Raw genomic sequence first — 16,383 nt, forward strand, 5'->3', positions numbered from 1 at the left:
CACTGATAATACACAAGGCCAGTGACAGTCAGGTCAGTGTGGGAACAGAAAGAGGAGTTAAAATGCGTCGGAACCAGGAGCTCCAGCAGGCCTTGGCAGACTGAACACAAGTATTCATCATATTGGGGACACAGAATGCAATAGATGAGGTTGGAAGAATCATACCTTAGATGTGTGCATCAGGCACTGTAAAAGAGAAAATAAGCAAAGTGAAGAATGTAGTATGACAGCTACAGTGAAAGTGCTACTAAAGAGTAGTGCAATCGTTTAACGTGGTAGATTGGAAGATCGCGTAATTCAACCCTAGCATTTGTGAGGTCCATTCAAGACTCTAACAATAGGTAAGAAGTTGTTCTTCCATCTGGTGGTACCTACTTTCAAGTTTTTGTATCTTCTGGGTGTGAGAATGTCAGGGTATTAGTTGTCCTTGATAATGTGGTTGCTTTTTCGAGGCAGCATTAAGTGTAGAATGGTGAAACAGAGAATCAAAATTGACCCTGGCAGATTGAAGAGACAGCATTTGTTCAGGCAGTGTTAGTGAACAGGAAGGGGTAGTCCCTGGTTTTTAAAACAATGCTTAGACTATTACGTGAAATGGGAGAAGGGGTCAGAACACAGATGCTCGAACCCATTCTCATCCATAAAATCATGGCTAATTCTGGACCTTGTTCATTCGCTGAGAGATCCCCCAGAGTGATCTCCATGAGACCCAGATAAACTGTGGACCTTTGGTTTGAACTTACTCAGCTACGTTTTACCCACAGCTTCTGCATAATGTGGATTGTTGATTGTAATCATGTATAGTCTTTTCGTTGACTGGTTAGCATGCAATAAAAGCTTTTCACTGTACCTTGGTGCAGGTGACAATAAACTAAACTCTGGGATGGAAAATTCAGTAGGTTCACAAACATTATTGCAGGGAATTTCTTGACCTCAGTCCTGAATGTCTGACTTCTTTTTCCTTGACATGTGGTTTTTGAATCATAAGCAGGAAGAAATAAACTTTCCACAAGTATTTGTGAAATCCATCTATTTCCCAGAGCCCTCTGTCCATTGACATCCATCAGTCCCAGTCCCCCTATTCTTTCCACACAATCCCCCAAATTATTCCAATCAGGTGTGTTTAATAGTCATATGCACTGGGATTAGAACAACACAATTTTTCATTGCTGCAACTTTGCAGGCACATTGATGCAACATAATAATACATTTACAACAAACAGTAATACAATATCAGTTATACATGGTAATAGCATTTGATTAACATTTGAAGTATTTAAAGCAACCTTATACAAAGGGCATAATAGTTTGGTGCAAGAGCCTGATGATGCCACAATGAACCTAAACACAACCAAACTTCAGCACTGATCTGTTATGGACAAATAACGGGATTGCTGTATCACAGTTCGGGAGGGAGATCTTTAGTGAAATCAAAACAACCTGTTAAATGGCAAGATTGTCTTCTTGAACCTGGAGGTAAAGGTTCACATTTCCTGAACCTTCTACCTGGCAGTAGCAACAAGAGGAGATCAAGCCGTGTGATACTGTTATATTGGCTGCCCTCTATATTTACTCTCATTCACTTACCAATCAAGTGACCACAACAGCCAATCACCAGGGCAATCCTGTCCCCAACCGATCATAGATTCCTCCACATTCCCACTTCTCTGCAACATAAAAGACATTTGTTTTATTGTAACTTTTCCCAGTTCTGATCATCAACCTGACAATCATTTGTTTCTCTCCTGATTTTTTCTATGTCAATGTAGCTATCGTAATCTTGTACTTCATACTTTCATCATTGAGCCCAGCGTCTCGCACTTCACTAACCATTGCCTCAATGTGTCACATTTGTTTTAGTTAACTGTGTCTCAGAAGGAGTTTCCACATGTTCCTTGGCATCCTTGAGCATTGTTCTGTTTAACTATCTTATCTCTCATTTCTGTGTAGGTATTATCACTCGGTGCGTGTCTCTGTTAATTTTTATCTCACACACCTTCTCCACCTCTTCATATTCCATCTGCAATCTTCTTATAATTCGATGGAAAATGGCCATGTAGTAGAACATGCAGTAGAAAATGTAGTAGAGGTATACTACATCGACTGGATCCTTCCTTATCAATTCTGTTAGATATATTGTCCACCCTAACCCTAAACTCCACTTAAATTGTCAACAGAACTTCCCCTTCATCAAGAATTAAAACATAAATTGCTGTAAAATTAATCAGGTCTGAATGCAAGTCAACTGGAGGGGCGACAATATCCATGTAGGACGTTGTGTTGCTGCTACTCAGGAGGGTTTAATCTAGTTTGTCAGAAGGTTGGGAACTGGAGCAGGTGGAGGAATTGAATGGGATGTAGACATCAGTTTAAGGCTGATCAGAAGGGCTGGCGGGGCCAGGTTAATGAACGCAGTGGAACTGATGGGCTGAAGTGTGTTTATTTCAATTCTATGTTTATTATGTGTAAGGCAGATGAATATAGAGTTTGGATTAATGCATGGAACTATGATGTTGTGGCCATTAGAGTTTTGGTTGAGCGAGGGGCGAGACTGACACCATAATGTTCCAGGGTTTTAGACATGATTTAGTAGCATTGTAGGTTATGTAAAAAAACAACCAGGCCACCTGCAATTACTCTATTCAATTTGATTTGAGAATTCTGCATATTATTTATAAAGTAGATGAATTACAATTACAGTTACATTTCACCGCTCTAGAGCAGCGCAGGAAGGTCAGGGACAGATGGGTCAGAGTGGGAGTGGGATGGAGAAACATGGTCACAGATGTGTAGGAAGGAACTGCAGATGCTGATTTATACCGAAGATAGACACAAAATGCTGGAGTAACACAACGTGCCAGGCAGCATCTATGGAGAAATGGAATAGATTCTACTTCAGGTCTGAAGAAGGCTTCCATTCACAAACATTACCTACTACTTTTCTCCAGAGATGCCGCATGATCTGCTGAGTTACTCCAGCATTTTGTGTCTATCAACATGGTCACAGACACAGGTAAAGTATTGATAAAAATAAATGTGGTTAATGCATCCGACCAATGAATAATGTCCATATTTTAAATCTTTCTCTATCCGAGGTGATGTCAACGCATCTATGGTGATCGGGAAGAGAGGACGTGGTGCCACACTGAACTGCAACTTCAAACACTCGAGAGCAAATAGCAGGGTGATCACTATCCTCTGGATGAAGGGGACTCCATGGGAAGAGTCCGTTGTCTTTAATCATACCCGCTCCTACGGCACAAGCGGTCCCGGCACTGACAATGTAAATAGAGGAGGTCGATATGAGCTGGTGGGAAACGTAGACAAGGGAGACGCCTCCATCAGAGTGAGGGGACTCATGTTGAATGACACCAACAACTATTTCTGTCATGTTTGGATCTTTAAATCCTCTAAGAAGGAAAATATTCAGGTGACTCAGGATGAAACGGGACTACAGGTTTTGGGTAAGGAAACAGTCAGTGTTGAGAAGTAAATGATAAAATCACATTGAACAACTGTGAGAAGAATGAGCTTTGTTCTGTTTCCTCTCTGAATATTTCACTCCATTCTCCCGCTGGGTCTCTTTCAAATCTTCACCCTTCCTGGTTCTCCCCTGCACCAATGAATAACAGTGACTTTTATCCCTCTCTAGGCTTCAGCCACCATCTTGGAGCGATGGTGATAATGTATCTGGAGATACGTGTGTGTGCGGGAGAGAATGGACAGGTTGATCATTTCAGCTGCCATTTGTTGAGTCTACTTTCTTGTGATTGGCTTCACTTTCTAGTGATTAAACATAGATAAACATCATGTCTAATCTCCATTGCTGGTGTTGATGGGATAATCATGGGACCTCCAGTGACATTGTTGTCAGCCTCTGGTTCCGGTAATGGGGGAGGGGAGAAGAGAGAGTAACTCGGGTGTGAGTGATCCTTCATTATGTTGGCTGCTTTCCCAAGGAATAAATGCAGTTGATGGGCGGGGGAACGAGGGAAAACCTTTTATTCATTCTACATGGTTAATCCTGAGCTTTCTGGTGCTTGTAATCTTAATCATCCATGCAATTCCCCCTCTGACTATTTTTTGTGACTTCCTTATAACCCGTCTAATGCAATTTGAAGAACAGGGCTCTCTGCATCATTGCAGACTCCATTGAATTCAAGAATTTTGGATGATACTTTTTCTCTCTTTTATCAGAACTAACCAGTTCTACTGAAGATAAGCAAAATGGAATATTAATCAGTTATTCTCTGAACAATTATTGTAACTTAAAATAAGTTAGCTGAAGTTGCAGAGGTTGTATAGAGGGGTGGATTGGAAATAGGAAATATTTCTGAAAGGGTGAGTCTAGGTTTGCTGTTGATGAAATTATCTGGTTGATAAATTAAGGAAGGAAACTGGAGACAGAGAACACAAACAAAGATAGAAACAGAGCTGCAAAACGTACGTCAGCTGCAAGAAACACGCTGCAGATCAGGCAGTGTCAGTGGACAGAGGAGAACTGAGTCAGTATTGCAGATGGATAACCTACTGCAAAACTTCTGATACAAACAGTGAGAAAGTTACCAGAAATTATTGTATTCAATGTTGACTCAATGGTTCAATGGGTCAACCGTGAATAGAACAATTTCTGGTGACTTGCTCGCTGTTTGTATCAGAACTGGCGAGTTCTACAGCATCTGCGATACTGACTCAGTTCTCCTGAAGAAGAATCACGACCCGAAACGTCACCGATTCATTCTATCCAGAGATGCTGCCAGCCCGCTGAATTACTCCAGCATTTTGTGTCTATTTTCGGTTCAATGGTTTCTTTATTATCACCTGTAGCAAGTACAGTGAAATACTTTTTTGCATACAGATCAGTAAGAATATCACCGTACATAAATAAGCACAATCCCCCCGGTTAGTACATCATGTACAGAAGAACCCACCGAGTCTGGGCAACAGTTGCCATTTTGCACCATTTTACAGACCTCGATGCAGTGGCCACAGAGGCCCCATTGCAGCCGCCGCCTCCATTCCAGTTGTCCTGGAATGTTGACCCTCACCCTGCACAGCCCTATTCAGCCCTTCTTCCCCAGGGGTGGTGTGCGGTGGGTGGGGGGGGCTCCTCCCGCAGATGAGATTAGGGAGCGGAAGTTAAAAACTCCTCCACCCCGCCTGATTCCGTTAACCAGGCATTTTCAGGATGGCTGCCAGTTACTAGCAGAGTTCCGCAGGGCTCGGTGCTGGGGCCGCTGCTCTTCACGTTGTATATTAATGATTTGGATGAGGGGATCGAAGACTTTGTGGCCAAGTTTGCGAATTATACGAAAATAGGTGGATGGGCAGGTAGTGCAGAGAAAGCAGGGTCTCTGCAGAAGAACTTGGATAGGTTGGGAGAGTGGGCAGAGAAGTGGCAGATGGAAAGGTGTGGAAAAGTGTGGAGTCATGTATTTTGGTAATAGGATTAAAGGCGTTGGTTACTTTTTAAATGTCGAGAGAATCCAGAAATCGGAGGTGCAAGGTGACTTGAGAATGCTGGTGCAGGATTCACAAAAAGTTAATCTGCAAGTCAAATCAGTTATAAAGAAAGCAAACGCAATGCTAGCATTTATTTTGAGAGGGTTTATATGCAAAAGTAGGGATGTAAAGCTGAGAATCTTTCAGGCGCTGGTCAGGCCACATTTGGAATATTGTGAGCAATTTTAGGCACCATATCTGAGGAAGGATGTGCTGGCTCTGGAGAGGGTCCAAAGGAGGTTCACAAGAATGATCCCAGGAATGAGTAGGATAACATCAGATGAATATTTGACGGCACTGGGCCTATGTTTGCTGCAGTTTAGAAGAATGAGGGAGGACGACATTGAAACAGACAGAATAGTGAAAGGCTTGGATGTGGAGAGGATGCTTCCACTAGTGGGAGAGTTGAAGACGAGAGGTTTTAGCCTCAGAATTAAAGGGACGTTCTTTTAGGAAGGAGATGAGGATGAATTTCTTTGGCAGGAGGGTGATGAATCTATGGAATTCATTGCCACAGATGGCTGTGGAGGCAAAGTCAGTGGATATATTTAAGGCAGAGGTAAGTTGATTCCTGATTAGTGCAGATGTCAGAGGTAATGAGAAGTGCTTCGGGTGCAGAACCTAAGACCGCCCCCCCCCCCCCCCCCCCCCCCCCCCCCCCCCCCCCCCCCCCCCCCCCCAACCCCACCTAATCAGTTAACCGCGCCTTTAGTCACCCTCCATCCTCCTCTCCGGTTCCTGGTCTTCAAGGTCAAGGCTCCATCCTGGCCAGACTGAAGCTGAGATGTCATTACTTGAGATTGGCCCTTATTAGAATAGTGCAGGTCAGGAACAGGTGGATCAGAGTGGAATGGGATGGAGAATCCAAGTCACAAGTATGGATGAACTATTGATAAAGACTGTGTGGTTATTGTATTCAATTACTAAATCATATTCACACTTTAAAACTCTTCTCTCTGCAAGTTGATAATGACAGAGCATCCATGGTGATTGGGAGGAAGGGTGCGACTGCCACACTGCCCTGCTCCTTCAGTCCCTCGAACAGGAATCCCAGCTCCATCACCATCAGCTGGATGAAGGGGAATCCACCAAAATGGTCTGTTGTCTTTCGTGACACTTCTCCCCCCCCAGCAGCAAATAACATTCCGAAAAATGTAAATAAAGGAGATCGATATGATCTGGTGGGAAATGTGGAGCAGGGAGACGCCTCCATCAGAGTGAAGGGACTCAAACTGGACGACGCCAGTGATTACACCTGTCACGTTTATGTCAGGTATTCAGCGTTGACGACTGTGACTCAAGATGAGATGAAACTGCAGGTTGTGGGTAAGGAAACGTATGTTATGCTGTAAACGATAATATCATATTGCACAACCTTAAGAGGAATGAGCTCCCAGTGACAGTGTAGACCAGCACAGGAACAGGCCCTTTGGCCCGCAATGTCTGTACCGAACATGATGCTACGTTAATCTCGTCTACCTGCAGGTGATACATTTCTTCCATTACCTGCATTTCAAAAAGTCTCTAAAACTCCACTATCGTAGCTGCCTCCACCACCCCTAACAGTATTTTCCTGGCACCCACCACCCTCTGTGTAAACAATAACTTTCCCCACATATCTCCTTTCATCTTTTCCCATCTGTCCTTGTCACAATACCGTCTATTCGTTGACATTTCCGCCGTAGGCAAAAGGTTCTGACTCTCTCTCCTATCCATGTCTTTCATATTTTTATAAACTTTCAACAGTCCAGAGAAACAGTTCAAGTATGTCCGACCTTTTCTTATAACTATTACCCTCTAATCCAGGCAGCATTCTGCTAAACCTCTTCTGAACCCTTTCCAAAGTCTCCTCATCCTTCCTGTAATGGGTGAAAACTGCACATAAAACTGAATGCAATAATCCCAGTGTCGTAACTAAAGTTGTATAGAGCTACAACATGACTTCCTGACTCTTGTATTCAGTAGATAGACACTAAAAGCTGGAGTAACTCACCGGGACAGGTAGCATCTCTGGAGAGAAGGAATGGATGATGTTTCGGGTCAAGTATCTTCTTCTTGACCTGAAACGTGACACATCCTTTCTCTCCAGAGATGCTGCCTGTCCCGCTGAGTTACTCCAGCTTTTTGTGTCCATCTTCGGTTTTAACCAGCATCTGCAGTTCCTTCCTACACATCTTGTATTCAGTACCTTGACCAATGAAAGCAAGAATACTGTACACGTTTTTAACGTGTTGCCATTTTCAAGGAGTTATGGAATTGGATCCCAATATTTTTCTGTACATCAGTGGTATTAAGGGACTTGCCCTTGTATATTTTCCACTTGCATTCAACCTCCCAAAGACAACACTTCACATATGTTTGGATCAAACTCCATCTGCCATTTCTCTGCCTATATCTGTATTAGATCAACATTTGTAGTATCTTTCGACAGTTCTACGTTCATCTGCCTTCCTCATGATACTCTTGCATTGTCAATAAGCAACACTACAGCCCATGTGTGGGTTTGATATTTGAGCTGCCACTTATGTGGACTGCACTCTTACGATTGGCTTCACTTTCTCATGTTTGAACAGAGGTGAACGCCACTGTCTCATCTCCAATGTTAGTGTTGACGGGAGACTTGTGGCATCTCCAGTGATATTGTCATCAGCCTCTAGCTATGGTGGTTTGTGTCAGGTAATATTGACTTTTGAGGCAGTTCTGGCCAGTTCTTATACTTAACAGTAAAGGGCTTGTCCCACTTAGGTGATTTTTTAGGCGACTGCCGGTGACTGTCATGGTCGTAGCAGGTTGCCGAAAAACCGGTGACTGGACCCCCCCCACGACAATGTCTACAACAACCTACCACCTAGTCGACGTTAAGCCATGACAACCGGCGACTCAATCGTCACGACTTAGGACGTCCACCTACGACCACACCTAGACAACCCTACGACCACACAGGTGACAACCTACGATAACCAGTCAACCGACCTCCACCCGCGACAAGCTACGACAAGCTACCACCCTGTCGGTGACAATTGAAGACTTCTCTTGACACGGTAGCTGTCGCCGGTTGACGCAGGTTGACGTAGGTAGTCCCCAAATGAATTCATCGAAGTCAGCACCAGCGACAACATACATCATCCTGGCAACAACCTATGTTATCCTGGCGACAACTTACGACAGCACCTACGTCAGGAGAAGACAAGCTACGACAAGCCCAAGATCGCTGAGTGTCGTCAAAAAGATTTGAACATTTCAAAATCCTGCGGCGACCAGAAAAACACTACGGATCTTTGGGCGACTTAAGGAGACGACTCACGACCCTACATGTGACACCCGGCAACCGTGTGGTGACCGCCTAGTCGCCCGTTGTCCCCTAATAATCGCGTAAGTTGGACAGGCCCTTAAGCAAGTTATTGAAATTGTTGTATTAAATGTTAACACAAAAGCTTCATGCTGCCCAGACAGAAGATGAGGTTGCTTGAGATTGGGCCTCGTTAGAACAATGCAGGAGGTCTGAGACAGACAGATCAGAGCGGGAGTGGGATGGGGAATCAATGTCACAGGCATGGATGATGTATTTTTATAAACCATGTGGAATAGATTGTTAAATACAACTTTTCTCTATACAAGATGGAAAGAAGAACACATCCATGGTGATTGGGAAGAGAAGAGATTCAGCCACACTGCCCTGCTCCTTCAGCCCCTTGAACAAGAATCCCAGCCCCATCACTGTCCGCTGGATGAAGGGGAATCCACGGGAAGAGTCCACAGTCTTTAATCACACCCACCCCCACTCTGTGAACCCTCCCTCCACTGTCACTGTAAAGGGAGGAGGTCGATATGAGCTGGTGGGAAAACTAGACCAGGGAGACGCCTCTATCAGAGTGAAGGAACTCAGACTGGACGACAGCAGTGACTATTTCTGTTACGTTTGGGTCAGGAATTCCACACAGGAGACGGTGACTCAGGATGAGACTAAACTGGAGGTTGTGGGTAAGGAAATATCTGTCTGTGTTGTGCTGTGAACGATAAAATCACATTAACAACTGTAAGAGGACATGAGATCCACTGACAGCTGGAGCCGAGATCGGCCCAATCCATTGTAGGTTCCATTCCTTGCACTGGGCTTCCCTTGCTCAGCACTGCCCCTAGTGGTTGGAAAACAGTGCTGATTCCAGCCAGGTTGCACGGAGCTCCCTGCAGCAGGATCAGAGATTCAGAACCACATTCACCAGCTGAACCTCCAGTCCCTGTGTCTGTGACATGGTCTGTGTTACAAAGATCCACAGACGGCCCTGGGGGTATCATCCGTCTCTTTCATTCACATCGACTCCGGTAACCTGTATGTTCTCTCACTGAATATTACATAGAACAGCACAGCACAGGACCAGGCCCTTTGGCCCGCAATATCTGTGCAGAATATAATGGTTCTGTAAGTTAAACTAATATCATCTGCTGACACATGATCCATATCCCTCCATTCCCTGTAGATCCATGTGCTTCTCAAAGACACCGTCATATCTGCAAATATTTCACTGCAGTCTCCTAGATGTGTCCTTCCAATCCCCATTCAGATGGAGTTTATCCGCACACACCAACAGTGATTAATTCAATTAATTTAATACATTTCTTCCTTCTCCAAGTCCCAGCCACCATCCTGGAGCTGTCCGTTGTGAGTGACAATGTAACTGGAGAACGCACCCTTGTGTGCAGGGCTGAAGGGAAGCCCCCTGCAAACATCACATGGATCGGCCCAGGGAACAGCTCACTGCCCGTGAACATTAGTGAGATGACAGTCACACATGATCCAGAGAAACTACTGACTGTGGGAGAGCTGCTTCACCTCACGCTGCCAGGGAAATACACGTGTGTGGCTGAGAATGAACACCAGATGGACACGCGTGAGATCCGCCTATTCGAGGTTGGGGGAGTGTTGCACCCAGGCGTCTACATTGGATTACCCATATTGGCTATTGGCCTGATGGTATTTGCTCTCATCTCTTTGAAAAAATGTGAGTTTGCCAATAACAACTACATTGTGGTCTGTTGTGGGTGTTCTTGGGACTGGTGGCTTTTTCAAATATTATAGGCCGGAAATGTGAACAGGAGGCCAGTCATCCCTGGTTAGGCCACATTTGGAGTATTTTGTCCAGTTCTGGTCACCACATTTCAGGAAGGATTTGGACACTTTGGAGAGGGTGCAGAGGGTTACAGAATAATGCCTGGATTAGAAGATTTTAGCAATAAGGAGAGGTTGGATTGTTTTTCTCTGGAACACCTGATGCTGAGGGGCGAACAGAATGTCAAATTCTGAGACATATAGAAAGAGTAGTTAGTCTTTTTTCCCCAGGGTTGAGATGTCAAAAACTAGAGAGCATGGGTTAAGGTGAGAGTAGGAATGTTTTAACGGAGATTTAAGAAGTGCCAATTGTTCAGAATGGTTGGTGCCTGGAACATGCAACCAGGGGAGGTGTGGAAGCTGACACGCTAGCAATGTTTAAAGAGCATTTATACATGTAAATATACATGGAATGGAAAGAGATCAACCATGTGCAGAGAGATACGATTAGTTTAATTTGGCATTATGGTCGGCACAGACATCGTGTGCCAAGTTCTAGTGGACTGGGGCTGTACCCCTTGAAGGGTCAAGTCTGCCCTCACCATTGCTACCCTGACAGACCTTGTCCATAAATGGGTATAACAGGGTCAGAATTTCCTGTTCATAATAATACAGTCCTGAGATAAGGTATTCATTGCCCTTGCCCTCCGATGAATTTGTGGGAAGGTCCGGCTGTGATTCTGTCCTTAGATCCTCGCTGTTCTTCAAATGCTTGGGTATCATTTGAAAAAGGTTCTGAGCTTTCCAATTCAATCATGGACCAGTTTGCAGATGATGTGAAACTGAGTGGGAATGTGATGGCTCAAGGTTTGAAGAGAATATATCGACCAGCCAAGTGCGTTGGGAAACAACATGGGAATGTGAGAAAATGTGAGATAATACACTTCAGGAAAAAAAGCTGTCAAACTTCAATGCTCTTCCAGCGGTTACGGATTGGGGAATACCAATGTTCACAGATAACTCACTTTATGTATCAAACGTGTGGATTTCAGAAAACAAATGTAATGTTGGCCTTTAATGCAAGAAGATATGAACTCGGGTATAAATGTCCTTGGTCACTATGCTATCAAAAGGACATGTGGGCATGGAGAGAATGTTACCAGCAGTGAGAGAGTCCAGAACCAGAGGGCACAGCCTCAGAATAAAAGGATGAACCTTTAGAATCGAGATGAGGAAGATTGTTTTTTTTTTAGCCAGTGAATGATGAATCAGTGGAATTCAATGCCACAGGCAAAAGTGGAGGTCTAGTCAGTGGAAAATTTAAAGCGTAGATTGATAGGTTCTTGATTAGGTCCTTAGCAACAGCAACAAATGCTTGCATTCATGTATTAATTTATTATTATAGTCACTTCTACTGTGATACAGTGAAAATCTTTGTTTGTATGTTATTTCGCCAAATCTAATCATATCATACATGAGTACAATCAATCCATATACAAGTACAACAGGCAGTGTAAAGAGAAAAATACCAGAGTACATAATATTGTGTTTTAGACTTTAGTAGAGATACAGCGTGGAAACAGGTCCTTTGGCCCACCATGTCTGTGCCGACCAGCGAGCACCCTGTATCATTAATTCTTATGTCTATCGTGTGTGGGAGGAAACCAGAGCACTCGGAGAAAACCTAAGTGGTTACAGGGAGAACTTACAAACTCCATACAGACGGCTCCCATAGTTAGGATCAAACCCGGGTCTTTGGCGCAGTAAGGCAGCAACTCTACCGCTGTGCCACTGAGCCATCCGTAGTTCCTTCATTGCAGTGTTACAGCTCCAGAAAAAGTTCAGATAAAAAGAGAAAAAATGCATGGGTCGCACTGAAGTAAGTTGGAAGATCGGGACTACACCTTAGTTTGTGGGAGGGCCGTTCAGTAGTCTGGCAAAAGTGGGGGAAGAAGCTGTTCCTGAATCTGGTGGATTGCGTCTTTAAGCTAATGTATCTTCTGCCCAATGGGAGAGGGGAGAAGAGGGGATGACCGAGGTGAAAAATATCCTTGATTATGTTCACTGCTTTCCTAAGGCAGCGTGAAGTGCAGATGAAGTCAATAGTGGGAAGTGTGGGCTGTGTGATATACTCGACTACATTCACAACTCTCTGAAATGTCTTAGTCTTGGGGAGCTGTTTCCAAACTGTGAAGCATCCTGACAGTATCCCGATCAGTCTGAAGAAGGGTCCCGACCCTATACGTCACCTATCCACGTTCTCCAGGGATGCTGCCTGACTTGCTAAATTACTCCAGCACTTTGTCTTGCTTTCAATGGTGCATTTGTAGAAATTGGCTAGTGTGTTGGAGAAATGCCAAACTTTTTGTTAGTCTACTGAGCAAGCATGTGGCATGATTAATACAACAGAACATCCCGGGGTAAGGTAGGATTGGTACTGAATAGTGTTCAACACTGGGCCATAAGGAGACCCACTGGGACACAAGGAGACCCACTGGGACACAGGGAGGCCCACTGGGACACAAGGAGGCCCACTGGGACACAGGGAGGCCCACTGGGACACAAGGAGGCCCACTGGGACACAGGGAGGACCAGGGAACAAGGAGGCCCACAGGGAGGCCCACTGGGACACAGGGAGGCCCACTGGGACACAGGGAGGCCCACTGGGACACAGGGAGACCCACTGGGACACACAGGAGGCCCACTGGTACACAGGGAGGCCCACTGGGACACAGGGAGGCCCACTGGGACACAAGGAGGCCCACTGGGACACAGGGAGGCCCACTGGGACACAGGGAGGCACCCCACTGGGACACAGGGAGGCCCACTGGGACACAGGGAGGCCCACTGGGACACAGGGAGGCCCACTGAGACACAGGGAGGCCCACTGGGACACAGGGAGGCCCACTGGGACACAGGGAGGCCCACTGGGACACAGGGAGGCCCACTGGGAGGCCCACTGGGACACAGGGAGACCCACTGGGACACAGGGAGGCCCACTGGGACACAGGGAGGCCCACTGGGACACAGGGAGGCCCACTGGGACACAGGGAGGCCCACTGGGACACAGGGAGGCCCACTGGGACACAGGGAGGCCCACTGGGACACAGGGAGGCCCACTGGGACACAGGGAGGCCCACTGGGACACAGGGAGGCCCACTGGGACACAGGGAGGCCCACTGGGACACAGGGAGGCCCACTGGGACACAGGGACACAGGGAGGCCCACTGGGACACAGGGAGGCCCACTGGGACACAGGGAGGCCCACTGGGACACAGGGAGGCCAGGGAGGCCCACTGGGACACAGGGAGGCCCACTGGGACACAGGGAGGCCCACTGGGACACACAGGGAGGCCCACTGGGACACAGGGAGGCCCACTGGGACACAGGGAGGCCCACTGGGACACAGGGAGGCCCACTGGGACACAGGGAGGCCCACTGGGACACAGGGAGGCCCACTGGGACACAGGGAGGCCCACTGGGACACAGGGAGGCCCACTGAGACACAGGGGAGGCCCACTGGGACACAGGGAGGCCCACTGGGACACAGGGAGGCCCACTGGGACACAGGGAGGCCCACTGGGACACAGGGAGGCCCACTGGGACACAGGGAGGCCCACTGGGACACAGGGAGGCCCACTGGGACACAAGGAGGCCCACTGGGACACAAGGGGACACAAGGAGGCCCACTGAGACACACATTCTGCCCGTTGGTTTTATATTACACAGTTTTCTTCCTTCCTTATTTGATTCTACATCTGTCTTCATTGTCTTCATTTTATCTCAATCCTTTGTAAAGTAAAGTATCCTTTATTGTCATTCAGACCTTCCGGCCTGAACGAAATTTCGTGCCTTGCAGTCATACATATAATAAATTAACAAAAACACACAATAAACACAAATTTAACATCCAGCACAGTGAGTTCACCCGGCACCTCCTCACTGTGATGGAAGGCAAAAGTCTTAAAGTCTTTGTCTCTTCCTTCCTTGTTCTCCCTCTGCGCTGAGGCGATCCAGGCTTCCGATGTTGTGACCCCGCGGGGTGATGGTAAGTCAGTTCCACGGCTGAATCCAAGCTCCGCGAACGGGCCAGCTCAAACTCCGCGGCCCGGGGTGGTTGAAACTGCCGCCCTCCAGTCCAGCAGACAAAGCTGTTGTAGTGGGAGCTCCGGAAAAACAGATCACCAACCTGTGACCTGTGAGCTCCCGACGATGTTGTCCCCTGGGCCTGCGGCTGAGCCTCCGAAGTCGGGTCACCGCCGGAACGCCGCCACAGCTCCATCCATCTGCCACTCAACCCTTTTCTGAATCTACCAACATTTGTCAGTTTTTGCCGCACCCGTTCCCCTTCAACTCTCCTTGCCAGCTTTCTCCCCTCTACTGCATCAATCTGATGAAGGATCGCGACCCAAAACATTATCTATCCATTTCTCTCCACCACAGAGCCTGCGTGGCCCTATGAATTTCTCCAGCACTTTGTTTTTTACTGGGTAAAGTAGTTATGGACCAGCTGCTCTTGGGAAAGTTTGCATCAGGAAGTGAGAGTGATTTAATGATGAGAGGTTGTAAATTTAGTCTCAAAGGAAAAGGATGCATATGCAAAGTTTAAGGAACAGAAATCGGACAGGGCCTTTAAGGAAGATTATGAAAGAAAAGAACTTGAGCAGGGAATTAGTAGGCCCAGATGGGAGCATGATGGGCTCAGAGGACCATGAGCTGAGAGTAGAGAAGTGTGTTAAAGGAGGAGAGTGGGAGAGGTATCTAGAGAGAATTCTCACAGAATACTTTCCTTTGTCTTTGACAGGTTCGCAGCAGCGTGTGTGTTGTGTTGATGCCAGCACGGCCAATGGTCGGAAACCACAAGGACCAGAGCCAGGTAATAGGAGAATCTGCCAAAACTTCCTTTCATATTGAGGACATTCTTTGGAAAAGCAGAGCTCAAACCCGCATTTAATAACTGGCCTTTCAATTGTCGCTACCACCTACCCTCCTTCCCTACCTCCCACAGCCTTCTAATTAGATCAGCAAAGACAGAGCAGATCAGGTTGTGTGTTCAAGTGGAATATTAATACTTAAAAGACTCACCTTAAGGACCAGGGCTTGCACTAAGATTCCAGATTCCTCAGTCATGGGAATTAATCTACTCTGTCGAACCTACTGGAAGTATTTTGTATTGGACACCTGTCCTTAACTCTAAAGATTGAAGGTCCAACCTATTTAATCTCTTTGTCATCCCAAAAACCAGCCTCATGAACCTTTGCTGCTCAACCTGCAAAGTAAGTACAGGTAGTATTGCTCAACATAGGTTTTGAAATCGCAAATTGGCTACAACACGATTGCTAAATTAGGTAATGCTATTATGCAGCTTGAATTGGTTATAAAATAATCTCTATCAGGAAGTAGAGATCCAGTAAAAAGTTACTTTGGAAAGCAGAAAAAAAGCTATCTTGGAAAAAACAACCTGGGGATAAAAAAACATGTTCATGTAACCTCCCTGCAGTAAGCAGTCACCACTGTCTCTTATGAATACAGATCATCATGGGTGGTCAAACAATCATTTAAATTGACATGTGTGCAGTGATACTCTATTAAACAATGTAACATTGAGCCATCAGTATTTGTAGATTGCAGCTACAAAACTAAACTTGGAGCTATAAAATAGATCTTTGTTTTTAAAAAACCAGTGGGAGAAATAACATTGTTATTGCAAGCCTCATAATCACTAGCCCCTTACCTCCTGTTTCTCATTGGCACAATTATTTTCAGAATGTAATTTTTTACAATAAGATGTTCCTTAAGAATGCAGCATTCGTGGTATAGCAGAATTGCCTGTA

At 45.9% G+C, this 16,383-nt stretch overlaps 1 protein-coding gene across 3 annotated transcripts in view; it reads left to right on the plus strand.

Annotated features, from left to right (window-relative positions):
• Positions 1-16,383, plus strand: part of LOC129695366 (uncharacterized) — a 67,147-nt gene that overhangs the window by 45,405 nt on the left and 5,359 nt on the right. For 2 of the 3 annotated variants that reach the window (XM_055632252.1, XM_055632254.1), the window contains exons 2-6: positions 3,096-3,464; positions 6,466-6,828; positions 9,121-9,483; positions 10,134-10,502; positions 15,354-15,425. In XM_055632252.1, the coding sequence (XP_055488227.1) occupies positions 3,096-3,464; positions 6,466-6,828; positions 9,121-9,483; positions 10,134-10,502; positions 15,354-15,425 (1,536 nt within the window). The remainder of the gene's footprint in view (positions 1-3,095; positions 3,465-6,465; positions 6,829-9,120; positions 9,484-10,133; positions 10,503-15,353; positions 15,426-16,383) is intronic. The other variant, XM_055632253.1, reaches the window with a different exon arrangement.

Source organism: Leucoraja erinacea, chromosome 3 (genome assembly GCF_028641065.1).
Source record: "Leucoraja erinacea ecotype New England chromosome 3, Leri_hhj_1, whole genome shotgun sequence".
Lineage (NCBI taxonomy): Eukaryota > Metazoa > Chordata > Chondrichthyes > Rajiformes > Rajidae > Leucoraja > Leucoraja erinaceus.